The sequence below is a fragment of the Phalacrocorax carbo genome, chromosome 3 (assembly GCF_963921805.1).
Source record: "Phalacrocorax carbo chromosome 3, bPhaCar2.1, whole genome shotgun sequence".
NCBI classification, from domain to species: Eukaryota; Metazoa; Chordata; class Aves; order Suliformes; family Phalacrocoracidae; genus Phalacrocorax; species Phalacrocorax carbo.
In genome coordinates, this window is record NC_087515.1 from 79,942,446 (window position 1) to 79,962,010 (window position 19,565).

The 19,565-nt window shown below is 41.2% G+C and overlaps 1 protein-coding gene across 1 annotated transcript in view; it reads left to right on the forward strand.

The window, feature by feature from the left end:
* The first annotated feature begins 5,003 nt into the window (after positions 1 to 5,003).
* ATG5 (autophagy related 5) overlaps positions 5,004 to 19,565 on the forward strand; it is a 79,565-nt gene continuing 65,003 nt past the window's right edge. The window contains exons 1-3 of the mRNA XM_064447529.1: positions 5,004 to 5,109; positions 5,869 to 6,030; positions 14,341 to 14,468. Of these exons, the coding sequence (XP_064303599.1) occupies positions 5,923 to 6,030; positions 14,341 to 14,468 (236 nt within the window). The 5' untranslated portion in view covers positions 5,004 to 5,109; positions 5,869 to 5,922. The remainder of the gene's footprint in view (positions 5,110 to 5,868; positions 6,031 to 14,340; positions 14,469 to 19,565) is intronic.

Sequence of the window (19,565 nt, forward strand, 5' to 3'; positions counted from 1 at the left end):
TTTGGGAATCATCATCCTACTGACAGGCACTCCTTTTTGATAAGTGACAATACTTGACAGAATAAGTATTACTTAGTTAACATGCAGAGGGGTAAAAATATAGCTAAGTGAACAAATGGCTGTTGGCACTGTTAATATATTGAAAAGAAAGCTTATGATCTGATTTATGTTCATAAGAAGTCTCCATACATACATATTGTGAAGTTTTTAAAGATGGCATTTCCCTCCCTCCTTACTAAGATGAAGATGTCTTAATGGGACTACGAAAAAGTAGCAAAGAACAAATTTTGTTCAAGGTAAATAATAAGCAACTAGGAACTAGGAGTTCCTAATGTCCAGTGACTTGTTTTAGCAATAGAAGGTTATTCTGATAGTCTGAAATATGACTAGGAATTTTAAGTTAAAATTAAAATAGAAACTCAGCAAAGTAAAACAGAGTTAACTACTGTGAGGGAAATCTAGGACAGCTGTCAGCACACTTCTGTTATTTATACGAGAAAGAGTTTATAAACAGTCTAAAATATTTCCAAACCTATTCACCTGTTATAGAAGGCAAGTATTAGTAGATGAAGAGGGCATGAAAGGAGAAGTATATCCAGGTAAGAGATATTTTTTTTTGCTTCCACAAACATATACATTAAAATTGTCTCTGGAAAACATTAAGTGCCATCAGACGTGGTATTTGTATCTTGTAATATTTCCAGACAGGTCTCAAATGCATGAATCAGCTTCTCATGTAATTAATCAAATTAATTCTTCACTGGGAGTAGGCAACAATGAACTATTTAGCTAGATATAAATAGCAGCATTATGAGCTTCATTTGACTCTTACTCACTGTTGCATGTTAAAAGGTGTACATTAATGATTCTCACAATCTGGTTTTGTTTACATACTTCAAAAAACAATAGCTAAGAAATTAAAACAAAATAGGTTTGCTTTCTATTGAAAACTGTTAGAGAAATGAAGGGAAAACATCAGTAGTGATTGCTGAACAGTTCCTAATAAAGCAACACTGGAATAAGTTAAGTTTCACATATCTTTGTGTATTTTTCCATGGATTTAATGGAGTCAGGATTTTACACAAAGAGGAGCCAGGCCTGAATAAAAGGAAATTTTTGCCCACCTGCCAGGTTTCTTTGTCATATATATGAATGATCCTTACTTAGTGTCTATGTAGGTGCCATAAAAAAAAAGGCCTTTCTATGAAAGCAGCATTAAATTAATTCCATGTGATCAAAGCAATGAATATCAGTATCATGGTTATAGAAAAATATACAGGGAAATACTTTTCCACATTTTGTTTCAGGTAACTTTTCAGCAACCAAACATTGGCATTATTTGCCTTCACCAACATGATCTAACCTTGTAGCTACTCCTGCTTTGAGAAGGGGTGTTGGCCTAGAGGTCAGGAAAGGACTCCAAAAGTCCCTTCCAACCTAAATTATACAGTGATTCTGTTTACAAATCTTCATCTCCACTACCATTACACAAAAACATAACTGCCCACAAATATGTAAACCATCTGTTCCATTTCTCTTATTTCTGTTAGAATTAATGCATCTTTAATTATAATCTTGCTCTTTACAAGCATCTTCACATTCCATATGTACTCACTAACAGGTGTTTTGATTCAGGTGCCATGAGGCAATGACTCAGTGTGTGCTGTCTGATGACGATGTTTGAAATGGGGGAATACTGCTGGAGGATCTTTGGAATTGGAAATATGTTTGCTGAGCTCTTCCCCTTCCAATTCAGCCTGGTCCATTCTGCCGAGCGATGATGCAGCTCGAAGCATTAGATAACAATGTGGAAAACAAAATGCCAAAGGTGGTAATGCCTCGTTTTATTCTATCTGTTTTGACATTCCATCCTAGCAAGTATTTTTAATGTTTGGATTCAGATTCATTATTTATAGTCACATTAACAGCAAAGTTGGCATTCATTTCAGGTGTACTTTATTTATTCACTAGTTACATTATATCTCATGTATTTACCTACAACCAAGTTAATCTCAGTAGCAGAGCCTCATTTGCCTATAGAACTATTGTCTTTATAATCTCACAGATTTTAAAATTTATCTTGCTGCATCTGCATCTGGCAACTACATGAGCAGTTTGCTAGGATGCTTAAATAGGAAGATAATCTAAATAGCAAGTTATGTCACTTTATAACTCACTGCGTTTTATTCTCTACTTAGCACCTTGTGTCTAGATCCAGCAAAAGACTTGGGCACTTGACGGTGTTGAATTTTCAGCCTATGGAGTGGAATCCATATGCCTGAGTCAGGTGCCTATGTTTCTTACACTATACATGAGAGAATAATGCAAAAGCAAATGTTTAATCTGTTTGGCAGTTGTCATTAGTAATCAATAGAATGCTGATTACACGGTCTAGCTGACAAGTGGTGTGCTTCAAGAGCTGTAGCAGCAGAGGTTAAGTAAGACCTCAGGAGCTAAGAACAGGCAGCGTCAAGAATGGGTCATATCCTCACTACGAACACTATCAGTATTATTGCTAATAGTGCTGGCAGACTCCTTCCTGCTTGTGAGAGAAAAAACATGAGTGGGAGCAGTTGTGCCAGTGGACGTTTCTGGGCCATTTTCTTCTCAAGACAAGCTGGCATTATCTTTAGTGACACTGCTACAATGATCAGCCAAACCCTTCAGCACTACTGAAACAACCCTTTCCTATGGAAGAACTCTGAGGAACTCGTAGGTGGAAAGGGCAAAGAATAAAAGTGTGGTTCTCCTTGATTTCCTGTAAGAAAATCCATATGTGTCAAGCTTTCTGAAAGGTTGTATGTCTTGTAACCAGGGTAAACTACTTCTTTTTCTTTGTGGTGGTGCTGGCACCTCACAGCAGCTCCACTAATCAATGCATCCTCATCAGACTGGTTTCACAGGACCTGTAGCAGCATTAAGGGGGTTCCTTGCAGAAATCCATGAAGAAGCCTGTAGCGATGACCAGTGCTTGTGGGTTGGATGCCTTTGTAATTGTGGGATCACTTCTGCTCAGGTCTCTATGGAAGTATCCTGCATCCAGAAGTTTCTGCCATTCCAGGTGCACAAGGCAGTGATTTCCACACCATCCACACTAGTTAAACTGCTGGGAGTGCTCAGGGAATACTTCTGGCAGAACCCCTCCTCTTCCATCATCTCTGCGTTAGCATGCCCTTTAGAGGTGCTGCCCAATATGTGCACCCAAGGCAAGTGTAAGTTGCCTACATTTAGCAGCATGAGGGAACTGGTCACTTGAGAGCCTAAACCCCTTGCAATACAGCATGTGTCTTTATACATATGTCTTTCCCTATGCCTTGGAGTAGACCATGACAAATATGAAGTTTGCTCCAGGTTTACACCAGTTTACCTGTTTTTTTTTTAATTAATGTGTTACAAAACCCCTTGGAAAGCAGATAGGTAAGGTTTCACTGTGTACTTCCCGAATGACCGAAGAGCCACAACAAACTTTTTGCTTTTAGAGCACTACCAAAAAAAGGTTTTTCTTCCAGTAATTTATAATAGGGCTTGTGTTCAGAATATTATGTTTTATCAAAAAGAGGTGATCATGACAAGGTTATTTAAACTGGGAAAAATAAAACAAGCTCTTCAGACTTCTCTAATTTTCAGATGGCTGAAAAAATCCTAAAACTCCCCAAACCATGCAGCTGAATCAGCAACATACAAATTCATTAACATGCCAGTCTTTGGGTAAAACCCACAAAAAGTCAGTAATATCTATAGTTAGTTCCTGAATTCCTCAAGACACCTTCAGCAGCAGCGGCCGCTGTGTGACATCTGGTGGCCACAAGCCAGCATAGCAGGAACATCCCACTACTGAAATTGCGGCGTGTGCCATACCCATCAGGTAAAAACATATTTTATCGGTTTTCTTTCAAGATGTTAAGTGCCAAGATACCAGCTGTAATAAATTTGCTACGGTTGAACTCCTTGCCACGGAAGAACCCAGCTTCAACAACTGCTAGTGTGTGACACACACTAGCAAGGAAACTACGATAAAGGTATCTTCCTTGGAATTACCGTGTTCCCTCCCACCTGAGAAGTGCTGTCCTTCGTTGTAGGACACGGAAATGGGGATTTGCAGAGTGACAGAATTGTAGGAGATGTTCTTTAAAACGCAGAGGTGGAATTCACTGTGAACTTGCACCCCTTGGGGCGACAAAAAACTGATGCAGAATGATGCTTTGGTAGGTAAGAGATGTCCCTGATGGCAGCACATACTCCTTACCCTCCTGGGATCACAGTATAAGATTGCGGTGTATAAAATCTACTGTGTAAAGAACAGGAAAATAGAACAATTGTGTGAGAGAGGAGAGAAAGCTTAATCATAGAATCGTAGAATCATTAAGGTTGGAAAAGACCTCTAGGATCAAGTCAAACCATCAACCCCACACCACCATGCCTCTTAAACCATGCCCTGAAGTGCCATTTCTACATTTTTTTTTAACACCTCCAGGGATGGCAACTCCACCACCTCTCTGGGCACCATGTTCCAATGCCTGGCCACTCCTCCAGTAAAATTCTTCATAATATCCAATCTAAACCTCCCCTGATGCAGCTTGAGACCATTTCCTCTCATACTGCCGCTAGTAACTTGAGAAAAGAGGCCAACACCCGCCTCGCTACAACCTCCTTTCAGGTAGTTGCAGAGAGCGATAAGGTCTCCCCTCAGCCTCCTCTTCTCCAGGTTAAACAACACCAGTTCCCTCAGCTACCCTACGAGCACCGAACACTTTCCACGCTGAGCTTCCCGGGCCCCGCCCACAGGCCGCCCTGAGGCGCCGGCCCCGCCCCAGCCTCCTTCCCGCCAGGAGACCCCGCCACGCCCCTCCCGCCGGCTGCCCCCTCCTCCCCGGCCCCGCTTCCGGCTTCCGGCGCCGGCTGGGGGCGGTGCAGCGCCGGAGCTGGGCCCACCCGGAGCCGGGCCCACCCGGAGCCGGGCGGAAGCAGTGCGGCGGACTGCGCGTGCGCCTGGGGGCGGGCCGAAGAGGGCGGGCCGAAGAGGGGCGGAGCCAGGCCGGGGCGGGGGTGGGGCGGCGGGTCAGTTCCTGCCTGGCGCGCCGCTCCCCCCGCGGGCGGCGACCGACCGAGGTAATGGCTGCTTCCCACCCACCCCCCTACCCCCACCCTCTCGGCTCCCGCACCCCTCCGCCGAGCTGCCCGGGCCGGGCCTTCCGCCGCTCGCCCCCGGCCGGCTGGGGCTGGGGTTGGGGCGGGGCCGCTGCGGTCCGCCTCCCGGCCTTGCCGTTGCCCGGGGAGAGCATGCTGGGGGCCGCTGCCGAAGCACCGTCCCTCGGTTCGGCCCCGTGCGGCGGAGCGATGCCCCTGGGGGAGGGAGTGGGGGGACACCGCCGGGCCAGGCCGGGCCCGTCCTGGGGCCTCGGTGACTCTCCCCTCCCGGGCCGGCCCGCGGCCCCGCCGGCGAGAGACCTGCTCCCTCGGTCGGCCCTGTCGCCGCCCGCCCTTCTCCCACCGCTCGTCCGCCGCCGGCCCAGCTGGGTGCCCCCGGCCCCGGGCCGTTTCCCCCGGTAAAGCCGGGCCTCGGTCGGGCGCGGGGTGCGGCAGGCTGCAGGGCGGTGACGGGAGGGGTCCCCTCGCCTCCGCGGTTGGGTCGTGATGCTCGGTTGGAAGATGCCCGTTTGCACGTCGCCCGCCGTGTGTCTGTATTTGGGAAAGTGTTAACGCGGAGGCCTTGGCTCGTCCCGTTCTCTGTGCAAACTGGTGCCGTTTATGCCTCGGTGACAGCGCTGGCCGCGCTCGCGGGAGCGTAGATACGGCAGAACCTTTAACAAGATGTGTTTTGTTTGCTGCCGAGCTGACTTGTTTCTTTCTGGGGGAACGGGGTTGCAGTTGTAGCTGAAGAAGCAAACCCCATCTACATGTGCTTCACTGTCCATTGGAAGAATGACAGATGACAAAGATGTACTTCGAGATGTGTGGTTTGGACGAATACCGACCTGTTTCACTTTGTATCAGGATGAAGTAACCGAAAGGGAAGCTGAGCCTTACTATGTGAGTATAACGAAGGTAGTCACGGATAGTCCAATGCCACAGTTATGTCTGTTTCCTTCATTCTTGTTGTGTGCTATTACACGTTGTGAAAAGTAAAACCCAACTCTTCTTATTCCTGCTATGTTCTGAAAGTGAACCATATGACTACTCTGCCTGATTCACCTCTCTTCACAGTGAGTTCAAAACTTCAAGCTTGTTTCACCAGTGAGATAGTCTTATCACAAATAATTAATAACTTAAATTATGAAAAGTCAACAACTAGCTAGCTAAAAGGAGGAGGAGGAAGCTCTGCGTGTACTCATGGTGAGTTTGTATGTTCTTAGATAATAATCAGAAGAAGGGAGAGAATTTGTATGTTACCTTGCTACAGAAATAACTTTAGTCAGAGCTTTCTGCAATATCAGTGTTTAAGATCGGTCGCCTGTGTAACACAAACTCATAATGAACTCTGGTTCCAGTATTTCTGTTCACAGACGTTTTCTGCTCATTTTCTTGTCTTTAAATGCTAGCAGCCATGAGAGATCTAGCTTAGATCTAAGAAAAGCAGCTATAATATCGTAACAGTACAGTGTTACTGAACTGGTTTGCCTGCAAATCCTGAACTGGTTTGCTAGGTGATGATAAAAATGAGGGTGAGATGGATGTATTTGGGTTCTAAACTGGAAGGGCCTTCTGCAATTGTGTGGTATTTATTTATAGTGTGCTCAGCAGTTTTCATCCTTTAAGCACCCAATAGACACTTGTTTGTTAGGGAATGTTAGCTGATTTGGTGAATTAAATTTGAAGTGTAGCAAGTATGTGGGAGGTAAATCTTGCACTATGTGTTTTTACGTGATTCTGAAATCCTTAAATCTCGTCATATCTATTTTACTCTTTTTGAAAATACTACTGGATAAGAATTTTTTCTTCTGTATTTAATAGCATCCTTATTTCATCATTTTCTGGTTTACTTGTGTCTTTAGTGGGTTTTTGAAATCTAATAAAGCGTTAAAGCTTTTCATTCAGTGGTGATAGCACTTATCTCTCTATGCTTCAGTTTCACCACTAAAACAGAAGCACTTCGTGTGGTTGACACACTGCCAAATGCATTTGAGCTACCTACAAGTCTCAGACTTCAATTTCTATATAATTTTATATATAAATTATTTAAAATATATATGTATATATTGTGTAAGATTTACATGAAAGGTATGAGTTTATGTATAGAGACTTGCAGTCTTGATCTATTTTACGTCAGCATGGAAACTCTGAAACCATGTTATTGTCATGGTGCAGCCAGCTTTCTAAACCAAGGAGATAGTTTTAAGCTGGTAGGGTTTCTTTTATTCCGCTTAAAGTGCGCACAGAAATTCTCAAAGCTTAATTATTTCTGCAAAATGTGATTATTCACAGGTCACAATTCTAAAATTTTTTAGCTTCTTCCTTTTTCAGGTCATGCTGGAGCTGATAATATAGCTTTATTTCTTGAAGGGACAAAGGATTTCTAATAGTAAAAGAAGGAATAGCGATCAAAATTTTAAATCATGATTTAGTTCTCATAGTTTCAGAGTGCATCTATGTTAATGTTTTTGTTCAGATCTGGAGTGCATTTTTGAAACAAGTCTTCATTCTTTCCACTTACTGTGCCTAGGTTTGCATCACACAGCGGTCTTGAAGCCCACAAGCTGAATCATTTTCACGTGCAGCTGAAGCAGATGATGTGCTTCAGCTGCTAATGGGCATTTAGTGTATGGAATCAAATCGGAGCTAAATTTAAGTGTTAAACAAAAATTAACACCACACCACCACCCCCCACCCCCCCCAAACTGGAGTTAAAAAAGTGAACGTTCCCAGCCCTTAACACCAGCTGTTCAGCTTTACACGCCTCCTTTTATCACATCTCAGTACTTGTTAATGCAGATATAACCTCTGTATTCCAGATTGCCTTCCGTAAATGGGAAGGCTGCATGGCAAGGAAGTATCAGCATCATTATATTAATAGGGAGGGGAAAAAATAGCTTCTGAGAAATTTGCATTATGAAGATAAAGACATAGACTGGGAGGGTGAGGGGTCAGAAAAACAGCCTAGAATCTGTGTGATGGATTTTGGTGTGTGGTGAGTGGTGTGGCAGGAGACGCTTGCCTGTTAGATGTATTAGCACAGGACTGGAGTGGTGCATGTGCATATCGCATTATGGCACTGCATGGGGCTAGCAGAGCTAATTTAAAATGAGCTTGTCTATCTTTTGGAAAGAGTAGTGACATCAAGACTAAGCAGCTCAGGTAAAACACTGTCCTATTTCTTCCTGTAGTCAAGCCAGGTAGGTTTCTGCAGAGTTACACTGGAAATGGACATGTCAGTTTCTTTGGAGTGTTTTCCTACAGATACTTGTGTTTGGAGTGGAAGCGTAATTAGGAACAGCTAGGTTGAACTACCTTTGCTGAACTATCTGATTTTTCCCTAGTCCTAAAATTGTTATGAGCTTTATTTTGAAATGGTGTACCATCTGTCTCTTGGTACAAACAGTCTGAGATAAAATGTGTACCGGAAGCAGAGTACTCATTGCCTGAGATTTGTTAGGTGTAAAGAACAAAATTACAGCAGAAGGCAATCTTAGAATGATACTCTGCCCAATGGACTAGCCTTACCTGGGCCATTCTTTATTGCGTTAATGGTAGGAGCCTGAGGAGTGGCTAGGGAGAGATCCTGCTGTTGAGTCATGAGGTTCAGACAGGACCCCCTTGCTTTCTAAACTCCTTCGCCGAGAGTAGTGTAGGTGTGGCTAAGTCCAGTCTTAGCCTCAGACTTGGTCAACGGTTTATTTTCTAAGGATTGTAGAAGTAACCACCCAACAGAGTATTTGTTGTTAGTAGCTAATGTGGCAGATGCCCAGGCCAATCACATTCAATGAGAACGATCACGGCTAGATTAATGAATAGTACAATTTATTGAAGCAATAGATACACAGGTTCTTTGGGTTACCAGTGATAAAATTGCTGGTTACATGACACAAATACTAAGAAAATGAGTAACACTGCTAGGCTACAAGTGCGTTAAGCAAATATGAAGCGACTCTAATGCATTGGAGATTTAAAGTGAAGCTATATAGAGGGTTCTAAGTTTTCCCAGGAAAACACTTGGTATAACCAAGTGCTCAAACCTTACCCAAAAGGCGTCTCAATGAGGGGGCAGAGAGGCTCAGCTCATCGACTGGTCCCAGGAGTCAGAGTGGTACGTGATGGTATCTTCCCTAACACCCTCTTTCTCTTCACACATTTTATACTTCTTTTTTATCTTTCAGGTGGAGCGTGAGTAACTCTAGTCATACATACCTTTATTATGATTGGTGTAAGATTTCCTCATTTTACTTTTAAAGGTAGAAAAACTCAAAGCACATGCCCAGTGAGGGGTGGTTGCACCTTAGAGGCAGGTAGCTTTTGGGATGGAGGTGTGTTTTGGTATTATAATGACATTATAATGAGCAAAGTTCACCAAAAGGACAGCATTTTGTCAAAAGTATGATGGACTGTTGGCCCAGGGTGGCAAATAAGCAGCATACCAGTTCATGGTACCTTAAGTTACCGTTTATCACAGAGCCTGTCCGCGATGCATCCACACCGCTCTGCCCTCCGGACAACTCTTCCTAGAGTCAGTAAGCCAAGTTCTCCTGGCATTGCCAACATCTAAGGTTACTGGGGAACTTCCGTGGAATGGATTCCTCCCATATCAGCTGCATTCCACCCTGAAAGCTTCTTCATTGCTGTGCTTTTTCTAAAAACATAAGTTTAATTCCTAAGTCACCTCCAGTAATTATTCCATACTCCTTAAGCTTTCTTAGTATCAAAAAGGTTGTTAAGATGTCTATAGTAGTGAGCAATGTGAAGCCATTTCATGATAGGATGCCTTATTTCTTCATCCTGGATGCATTGGTGGTCAGACCAGTCCAGTTCCTGTTAAATCTAGATTTTTTCTGGTTTATAATCTGTTGTATATAAAATGCTGTTTAGCTCTGCAAAAAAAAAAACAACTCTGTGGAGAGTTGCTGCTCTTACACAAAGATAAGCATTTACTTAGACATTAGGAGTTCTTTGCATTTCATTTAACCTGTACGGAAGGCATTCCCGGTTGTTATGATTAAATACTGTAGCAATACACAATATGCAACACGAAGGTGTTGTGGTTTGTGTGATTTTGGGGATGGCATGTTCTAGCCTACTAGTATTTATTCTGCCTGGCAATGTAGTTGGAGATTTACTTTTGTTTCATTAATTTAATGAGGAGAACTCCTAATCTTATTTGCTTGCCCTACCCCACCCCTGTCAGTTTTGTATAGCTATTTTGGTTCAAGTTGAGCATATATGAATTGTGTGCATGTCCTTCACAATTTATTTCAAAGCTAGGGCTGGAAATCCTATCAAAACCAGTTGATTATTGTTATATCTCATTTTTAATTAAGAGCTAGTTCCTGTTTATTTTAGAAGGATTAAATAATTACATTGGATATGGCTGTTGACCTAAGAATATGAATTTTAGTGGTTTTTTTCATGTTCTCAAATGGTATTTTTTTAATTGTTAGTACTGAGTGATTTGTTTATCTTGTCTTCATTACTGTTGCAATGGTCAGTCTGATCCCAACAGGTAGTAAACATCTACTTGGCTTTATACCATGTATTCTTGACTACTTTGAGGGAGTTTATGCCAGCTTTTTGTTTTTATACCAAATGGGAGAAAACTTACACAAGTAGTTGCTGGAGGGAATGGCACCCAGCCTCACTTAAATTTCAGGAATCCTTAATCAGTCTTGACACTTAAAAGCAATTCATCCACTGACTGCTTTAGACTTCTGTCTTCTTACAAGTTGGCCCTTTCTGGGGGACAAGACAGATGTGACTCCTTTCAAGGCACAAACCTCAGCTGCCAGTGGGGTTTTTCATCCAGGTTTCTTTGTTAGGCTGCATAGCGAGTGGCAAGCATTATGCTCCTATGCCATTGATCTGCAGGCAGCATGGCAAATCCAGTTGCCAGACAACTTGCATCAGAACTGGGATTCTCTTCTGTTTAATTCCTTATGTGTTACATCATACACTTTCCTAGTAGTTGTTTTCTCTCATACACTGTTTAAATTGGTAACTATTGAATCTATGCTAAATCTGCCTTCAGTCTATTAATCAAAAACTTTGATACTACCTTATCTGAGTGTTTGCCCATGTAGTACTGTAGGTAATTTAATTTATGATGGGCATTCTGTCTTTTAGTGTATTACATTGTGATTTATCAGTCTTATATTCAGGTTGCAGTTGTTATGTTACTTGCATTGGTGAATGTGTTTAATTTTCATAGTGTTGTTTAAACCTTTAGCACAAAGACTGCTGACAAAGTTATTTGTCGAAAAAAGGGCAATTGAGCAATCTGACCCAGTGGAATGAGTTTAACTTGAATTAGTATGTCTTGTCATATGATCATGTGGGTTTTTTCTTAATTAGGCATTACAGCCCTAAACCAAGAATTACTCTTATCACTGAATCATGGCCATTCATTCCCAGCATCTAGAGGTGTAGCTGTAGGGTAACCAAAGGCCTCGCTGGCCCGCACGGACTGGTTTAGGGGCCAGTAGCAAAGCGTTTGTGGGAGAGGTGTTATTCTGGTGAACACAGCTTTGTGTAAAAGGAAGGCTCCTTGCCACGTAGCTGAAGTGTTGGGAGAAGCTTGTCAGTGTCTAATAGTCTGAAGATGGAATGCTGTGTAGAATTCTGGTTTTTATAAAGAGGCCTCTATAAAAACAATTAATGTGATTCTGCTGTGAGAGAGAATGACTAAAGCCCAGCATATAGTTAAACACATTAAGGGTCTTTTTTTCCTCCTAAATATTTTATAGTAGCTTTCCTCTGGAAATACTTGGTAATAACATTTAAAAATTAGTGGTTTTGGAGTAAAAATGATTTGTGTCAACTGGTGTCTTTCACTGAGTGTAGACAACTGGTGGAGAAGGGATATTAAAAGGGGTAACAAAATGAAAATGTCCTTAAACTATGCTTTTAAAGGTATCACTTAACAGATTTAGTGTACTTATAAATCTCTAGGATAATTAAAGCTAGAAAAGAGATAGAATTGGATCCTTTCATGTCTCCCATGGAAGGGGAAGACTGTAGCAAGGTAGAAGTGGGAAGACTGAAAAACGAGTTCAGTAGGTGCTACAAATGCTCAGCATCTCTGAAAAACAGGCACTCCCTGTTAACCTGAATAACTGTTGGGCTTTGTACTCAAAAGAGGCTCACTGGGAGTGCTGGCCACATTCTGTTAAATTCAGCTAAACGCTGTTTGGTTATTGTCTGCGATCTCTAACTGTGTTGAAATAGAAACTGCATTGTTCTTGCGCTCTACAAACTGAAGTAGAATATTTTACAGAGTTAGTTAGTTGTGCAGTTTAAAGGGTTATGTTATATACTTGCAATCAATAATGCTTTAATGTATTTATCAATTTCTCTGTGGCTGTGCCACATGCAGCAAATTGGCTTTTGTAGGAATCCAAACGGTTCTCGGATAAATAATACGGAATTATTACCAAAAATATTTGGGTTTGATTGGAGTGGCCTGGACTATATTGTGTCAGGAACATCCAGTGTAGATATATGGGATTAGGTTAGTGAAGGATAAGATCATATTGTCATTCAAGTTATTGAGGTACCAAACAATTCTTGAGTGTATATGTGACTTCATTGAACTTGAGTTTATTCACCTTTTAAAACTGAAGGCTGTGTTTAATTACCTTGCTGAATTAGTCTTATGAAAGAAGGTAGACACAATATGATGACGGTAGTAAGAGCAGCAAATGAAAAAACCATGTGGTACATAAAAGATTAAGTGTTAACTGACTTGAGGACTGTGCTAGTGTGAGTCTTGACCTTTTGTAGGTTTATATAATCCTCAAATTTAATTGTTTCACAGATGTATGCTGATCAGTAACCTAATGTAGTATTATCTAAAGGAAAAATCCATTCTCTTTTGTAAGAACTTACTCTTGATTTACTTTCCATGTTTCTTTGTGAATCTGATACTTGTAAATAAATGCTAGTATCATGGCCAAAATATTATCTAATTTAGGTATCAAGGCATGGTCTAATTGTTGGAAATATCAAGTTTTCTGTCAGGGAAGACGTATCCGTATATTATTTGGGATGCCTGTGCCATAGACATTCACTTAAGGCCGAGCATTATCTGTATACTATAAAGTAACTAATTTAAGAAACAACACTGATTACAAGGAACACTGGAAAACAAATGTTTCTCTTTAAATATGCAAAATATAATTTACTTCTATTTATTCCTTAGACTCATCTACTTTAATAATTAGGAAATGAAAAAAACTTTACAGGATTAATTGTTCATTTAAAATGCCTGCTTCAAAGCTAAATGCCATTTTACAGGGAGGTTAATCTTTTCTCATTGGGATACTGGAAGGCATTTTTTGTTAAAGCTAATGGATTGATTAATCTTAAGAAAATGTGCTATACAGTCATCAGTCAGTACACTGATGCAGTCTGCTTAACCACTCTTACTAGGCATGAGAATTTAAAAATAAAAAAATGGGGGGGAAGGGGGGCTGCAAATAAAAATAACGCGCATTCTGTTTTGGATAGTGCATAACATTACACTTGAGGAAAAAAAGATGGTGCACCAGAAAGCTGTAAGAAGGTGTCTTGTTTCAACTGATAAAATATTGACAGCTTTTCTTTCTGATTTTAGTAGCTTGGCAAAGGTTAAATAGCAGAAGAATCATAGTAGCCTTTACTAACATGTTGAATTGGCAAACCCAGTGCAAAGAAAACAGAAATTGCCAGCTATTGGAAATATAAAACGCACTTGGAAACCAAACCCTTAGGCAGCTAGTTTTCTTTTTGCTTTAATTTTGTAGGAATTTCCATTTTGAAATAATAGCTGATATGCAGTTGCTCATTATATTCAATAAGTTAGAACATGTTCCTACCTGTTTGTATGAAAAAAGCTAAAACCTTCGTTCTTTGGCCTGCTTAAGTACAGAAAAGCATAAATTTAATTCCACTCTTTTCCCTCCCAACACGTTGAAAGAATCAAGAACTTATTTTACTTTTTTTTGTGTTAATGTGTTGGATACTGCATCTTCTGAGTACATAATTTTATAGCCTTTCATTGACCATTAATAAGTAAACTGTTTAAAAGACATCTTACCTTAAAGGGTGGGGGGGAAGATTGCTGACTGAATTTTGGTTATAAAAATGCATCCTTGTTACAGATTTTTATTAATTTAGTAAATTTTATGTGTACTTAAGGATTCTATAATCTTTTTCTTTCAGTTGCTTTTGCCAAGGATAAGCTACTTGACACTGGTAACAGACAAAGTGAAGAAACACTTTCAGAAAGTTATGAGACAAGAGGAAGTTAGTGAAATATGGTTTGAATATGAAGGTACACCACTGAAATGGTGAGTTTATTTAACTTAGTACCTTTACTCAATTTATCATGTAAAGAGTTTTCACGTCCAACACAGTGTCTGTACTTTTACTAAACTAATAACTCCATTGGGTTTCAAAGATGGCAAAAGAAGAGGCAGGTAAGAAAAGCGTATTGTTTGGGGAAAACAGAAGAAGGTTCACTGTTGGACATACTTTTGATTATTCTGCTTGTACTTAATGTATAAGCCAGAGGTTGTGCTGCACCTATTGCTTTTGTTATAGTTACTTTAATACAAAGTGTCTATGTTTTTGGCTTTTACGTTTCATGCAGTAGAATCACCAAATAAATCTTTGTTTAGCTTATTGTACCTTCTGAAAAGATGCCTAATACCACAGATAGCAGTGTGAATGCAAATAGGATCTATGCTTAAAGATAAACAGAACATGTGTAACCTTCACTTTTCAGTGATCTGATGTGCTTGCACTGTAAAACAGATAATCTAATACTGATACGCAGGCTTTTGTTGAATTAAATTAGTTCAATTTTATTGAACTAATTGCTGTTGATTCTGTTTTTGTTCTGTCATATTAAAAGGGTTGGTTTTTTTCTGAGAGGTTGGGGAATCTGACATTGTCTCATTTACTTAGATTTCATAAATACTGTTTGTCAGATTTTGTTTTTTCCTATTTCTGCCATAAAGAGTTTTAAAGAAAACATTTTGAGAGCTGCAATGTTTGCTAGCTCTGTATAGGTAGCATCAGCTCTCCAGAAAATATTTAGTATTGTGAATGCTGAAGAGATTTTTATACCTATTTCATGTATTACAATAAGAAAACAAGAAAACTCCCTGTGGCTTTTTTAGCTTCTTGAACCTAGATTGTCTTGTGATTAGCAAGCATCATATCATGGAATCTCTTTAGACTTGGATGATGCACTAGATCTAGTCTTCTGTTTCTTTGAGACCAATCTAGTGTAAACCTTGAAAATGTGTATACAGAAAAGCATAAAAACTAGCTTTTTCCACTTTTTTCAAAACTGGCTGGCAAAACCAGCTTTAGACATCGGTTTAAATTACCTGGAATTTAACAATAATTGGTTTCTTGGTGTGCCATAGTGATCCTGATTCATGGATGCTGTTTATTTAAACATAAGATACCAGGTTTGTCCCAGTGTGTCCGTAATCTTAGGTATATAATGGGAGGAAACTTCCTAAGTTTTCGCTGAAGTTGTAACAACTTTCGTCAACAAAAAATTTTATATTTTCTGTAAGTTTTCAAATACAATGATAATTAAACCAGAATTGTAAAAAGTTAAATTATAGAGTAAAAATATAAATTATAATACTGAAATTAAGTAAAGAGTTAGTAAACTAATTGAACACTGAAATGAAAATGAATAGTGTAACTATGATCTGCTAATTAAGGTTCTGATCTTTCAGAAAATCTAAGCATATTCTGCCTGGAACAATTCCACTGAGATCAGTGAAGCTGCTTTTCAAAGGAGAATGCTATCTGCAAACCATTATTTTAGGAGAATGGTAGTCCCCTGAATAGCTGAAACTTCTTCCAGGGAAGACACAAGTACCAGAACTGAGAATTAGATTGAGCTAGTAGTTTGTAGAGAAAGAATATTGAGCACTAACACTTAATCTTTTAAAGTATAACTTCTGTATTCAGAATCAAGATATTGCTTATTCTAATTCTTTACTTTGCACTGTGAGGTCATATTGCTTACAGTCTCTGCAGTTTCATACCTGGTTGGGAGGTAGTATATTTCTTTTGAGCTTTCTTTTTGTTTTTCAGTGAGATTTTGGAGGAAGTTTGAAACATAGTTTCAACTTCATGGTCTGCAGCACTGGGGCCAGGCCCCCGAAGGAGGATGAAGCTCTCCAGGTCTGGAGTTACAGGGCCTGAGGCCTCCCAGTGAGGTTGTTGGGGCAGGGGAAGATGGTCTCCTTGCCTGCAAGAGGTGTGTGCTGGGGGAGGGTCTGGTCTGTTTCACCAAGTTAAGGAGCTGCAGGAAGAGGTCATCAGACTGCAGCATCATAGACTACAAAAGGAAATGGATCAAACCATCTCGGAGACACTGCAGCTACAGGAGCCTAAACCTACAACTACATTAAAGGAGATGCAGGCAGACTATGTGATTCTTGGATTGGAATATAGTCTCCTAAGACACGGAAGAGCTGGAAGGTTGTGACTTCGGGCAACAAGAGAAAGGCTCCTTCTCCACCTGTGTTTCTGTAACTACAGGATACGTTCAGTGCTCTGTCCAACGATGCATTTGAGGTGGCTGAGCCTGAACTGTGCAGGGACACCGGGAGGAAGTGGCAAGTGAAATCAAAGGTCTGTGTTCTGTTTTCTCCCCTTTATCATTCTCTCCAGGATCTTGAACTCTACCATTTCATGGTCACTACAGCCAAAGCTGCTACTGATTATCACATCCAGAACTATTTTGTCCTGTCAGTAACAGATTCAATTGTGGGACAGCTCTAGCCATTCAATGCCTGTGTCAAGAAATCTTGACTACTTGTGTCCCACCATGCTGCTTTTCCAGCAGATGTCAGAGGTTAACAAGAACCAGGGTCTGTGATGCAGAAAATTGAGTTGTTTAAAGAAGACTTTATCTGCTTCTGTGCCTGCATTGCATGATCTAAAACAAACTCACCATGATGCTGCCTCTACTAGTCTCTCCTCTGATCCTGAACCACAGGATCTCACCCAACCAGTTGTCTGTCCTATTAAGTTTAATACATCTAAGCTGCATGGAAGACAGCCCTCTTCCCTCATCTGCCCTGCCTGTCTTTCCTGAGCAGCTTGCATCCATCAATCCACAACAGTATTCCAATTGTGCAAGCTGTCTCACTGTGTCTCAGATAGCCCAAAACTGTCACAGCTATGTCACTGCATATGGAGCTCCAGTTTCTCCTGCTTGTTTCCCAAGCTGTGTGCATTTATGTACATACACTTGTGGTGGACTTTCTTCTACCCTCTATTATAATTTTGAGATCTCCCTTGTAGCTGTCACCTTTCACTTGCTTTCCACCCATGTCAATTAATTTTTACTTGTCCATGGGTTGTTATTCACACCCCTGTTCTTGTGGTCTGAAGCTCTTCTCACCAGGCTGGCCAACCTGAAGGCAAAGATACTGTTGTCTCACTTAGGTGAATTCCATCTCTCCCTTGCAGTCCTTTATCCCCAGAGAGCGTCCTGTGGCAGTAGAAGCCAAGTCCTTGTTGTCACATCAGTTGCACAGCTAGTTATTGACCTGCAGTTATTGCCTAGCACTCTCTGAGCCTTTCTCCTTCAGCGGTGAAATTGTGGAGATGCCACCTTGCCCTGGCCTGTATAGTCACCCTTGATACAGTAAGTGCTGCGAGGGAACCTCAACAGTTTGTCCCCACGTGGTTGAACAGCAGGGCTAATAATCCAAGCACAGGACAAACCTTGCCAGTCTGTCTGCAACTTCTTAACAAGCAGCAAACTTCTGCAGGTAACAAGTGAGATTGGCAGATGGGGGAGCGCTCTATCCCCCGTAGGAAGGAGTCTCCTACTGCTGTGACTGCTTCCTTTTGGTGTGGATGTGCCGTTCATGCTGCTCTGATGCTTCCTTACAAACTCCAGCTCCTTGTCTGCCATTGAGGCACTGACTGCAGGTGAAGAAGGAGCCTGCCTTCTCTTGCCAGAGGTTGCAAGACTCCAGTCTTCCCCATCTTGCGAATCTCCGTTCACCACTCCAATGACTGCAGACCCTCTTTCTGTGCAGCTGGGAGTTCAGGCTCTCATCTCTGCAAGGTCTCAGTGAAGACCTGATGCTGCACAGCCCTCTGACCTCCTGCAGCTCCTTAACTTGGTGACATAGCTCCTCCCCTAACACACCCCTCCTCTAGGCAAGCATGCTTCCTCTGCTTGCCCTAGACCTCAGGAGAGGTCCCAAGCTCTCCTGGCAGCTTGAGACCTGGAGAGCTGCATCCTCTCTCAGGAGCTCTGCCTGCGTGAAGGCCTCTGATGTGCCAGGAGGGTTTCTTCAGCAGATGCTAGGGGGTGATACCCTATAGCTTGTTGCTGCCCTATTTGAGCACTTGCATGTGGCCTTCAGCACAGTTTCTGTCCCCTTTCTGTGGGCTGTGCTTTAGCCCTGGTAGTTGCATAGGTGTCTCCAGTAGCAACTGGATGGATGCTTGACCCTTCCTAATCCGGAATCAGTGGAAGACAGAAGGTCAAAGCACCATTTGATCAGGCATAACTGGCATATTGTTTGAAAACCGTAGTGTTTGCTTAAAAGATCTAAGAATAATTTATTTCTTCCTGAATACTAAAGGAAAAGGTGGAACTATTTCCTTATGCAACCAAAATTTCCTTCAGTGAGACATTTGTTCATAGACATACATAAACACCAGATTTTGGCCACTTGATACACTTAGTACCTCAGAGTTCTGGAGCATGGGATTTTTTCGTCCTGGATTTATCAGTTCATGTGACACGTCTTCCTGAATTACCACAGGAAATTATTCTGGTCTGAAAACAGCCTACTGACTAATGCTGTTCTTTTCTGTCCTGGGTTCAGAAAGCAACTGATTTTCCTTACTGTCCATCTGTCACTTTCAAAAGGATTTTAAGTATTTAACCTGGTGTTTTCCAGACTTCTCTCACACTCTGAAACCACCTTCTGTATAATAATAAAAGCACTAATAGATTGACAATGGCTGGAAGTCAGGGTCCTGTTACACTTCTATAGACTGAAGACTTTCCAGAACTAATCATTATTCTAGCGAGTATTCTATTAAAATAAGATTTGTGGTCTCTTAGACATCTTTTCTTTGATATTTTCCCCATTATTTCATTTGAGAGAGTTCTGCACAGTCTGCCTGTCCTTGGTTCATACTTCAGTTAAGACTAGTTTGATTTCAACAATCCAAGAATAATTTTTCAGAATTATACCTTTCTGGGCTGGACATTTTCCTTAGCTGCTGTTCTGTTTGTTTTTTCTTTGTGGTTTGTTTTTGTTGTTGTGGGGGGTTTTTGTGGTCTTTTTTTGGGGGGGGGGGGAGGTGAGGCAGGTGGGGCAGATCTTTAAAGTCTCTTGTGTTTGAATTTTTTTTAAAAAAAGTTCTTGTTACTGTAG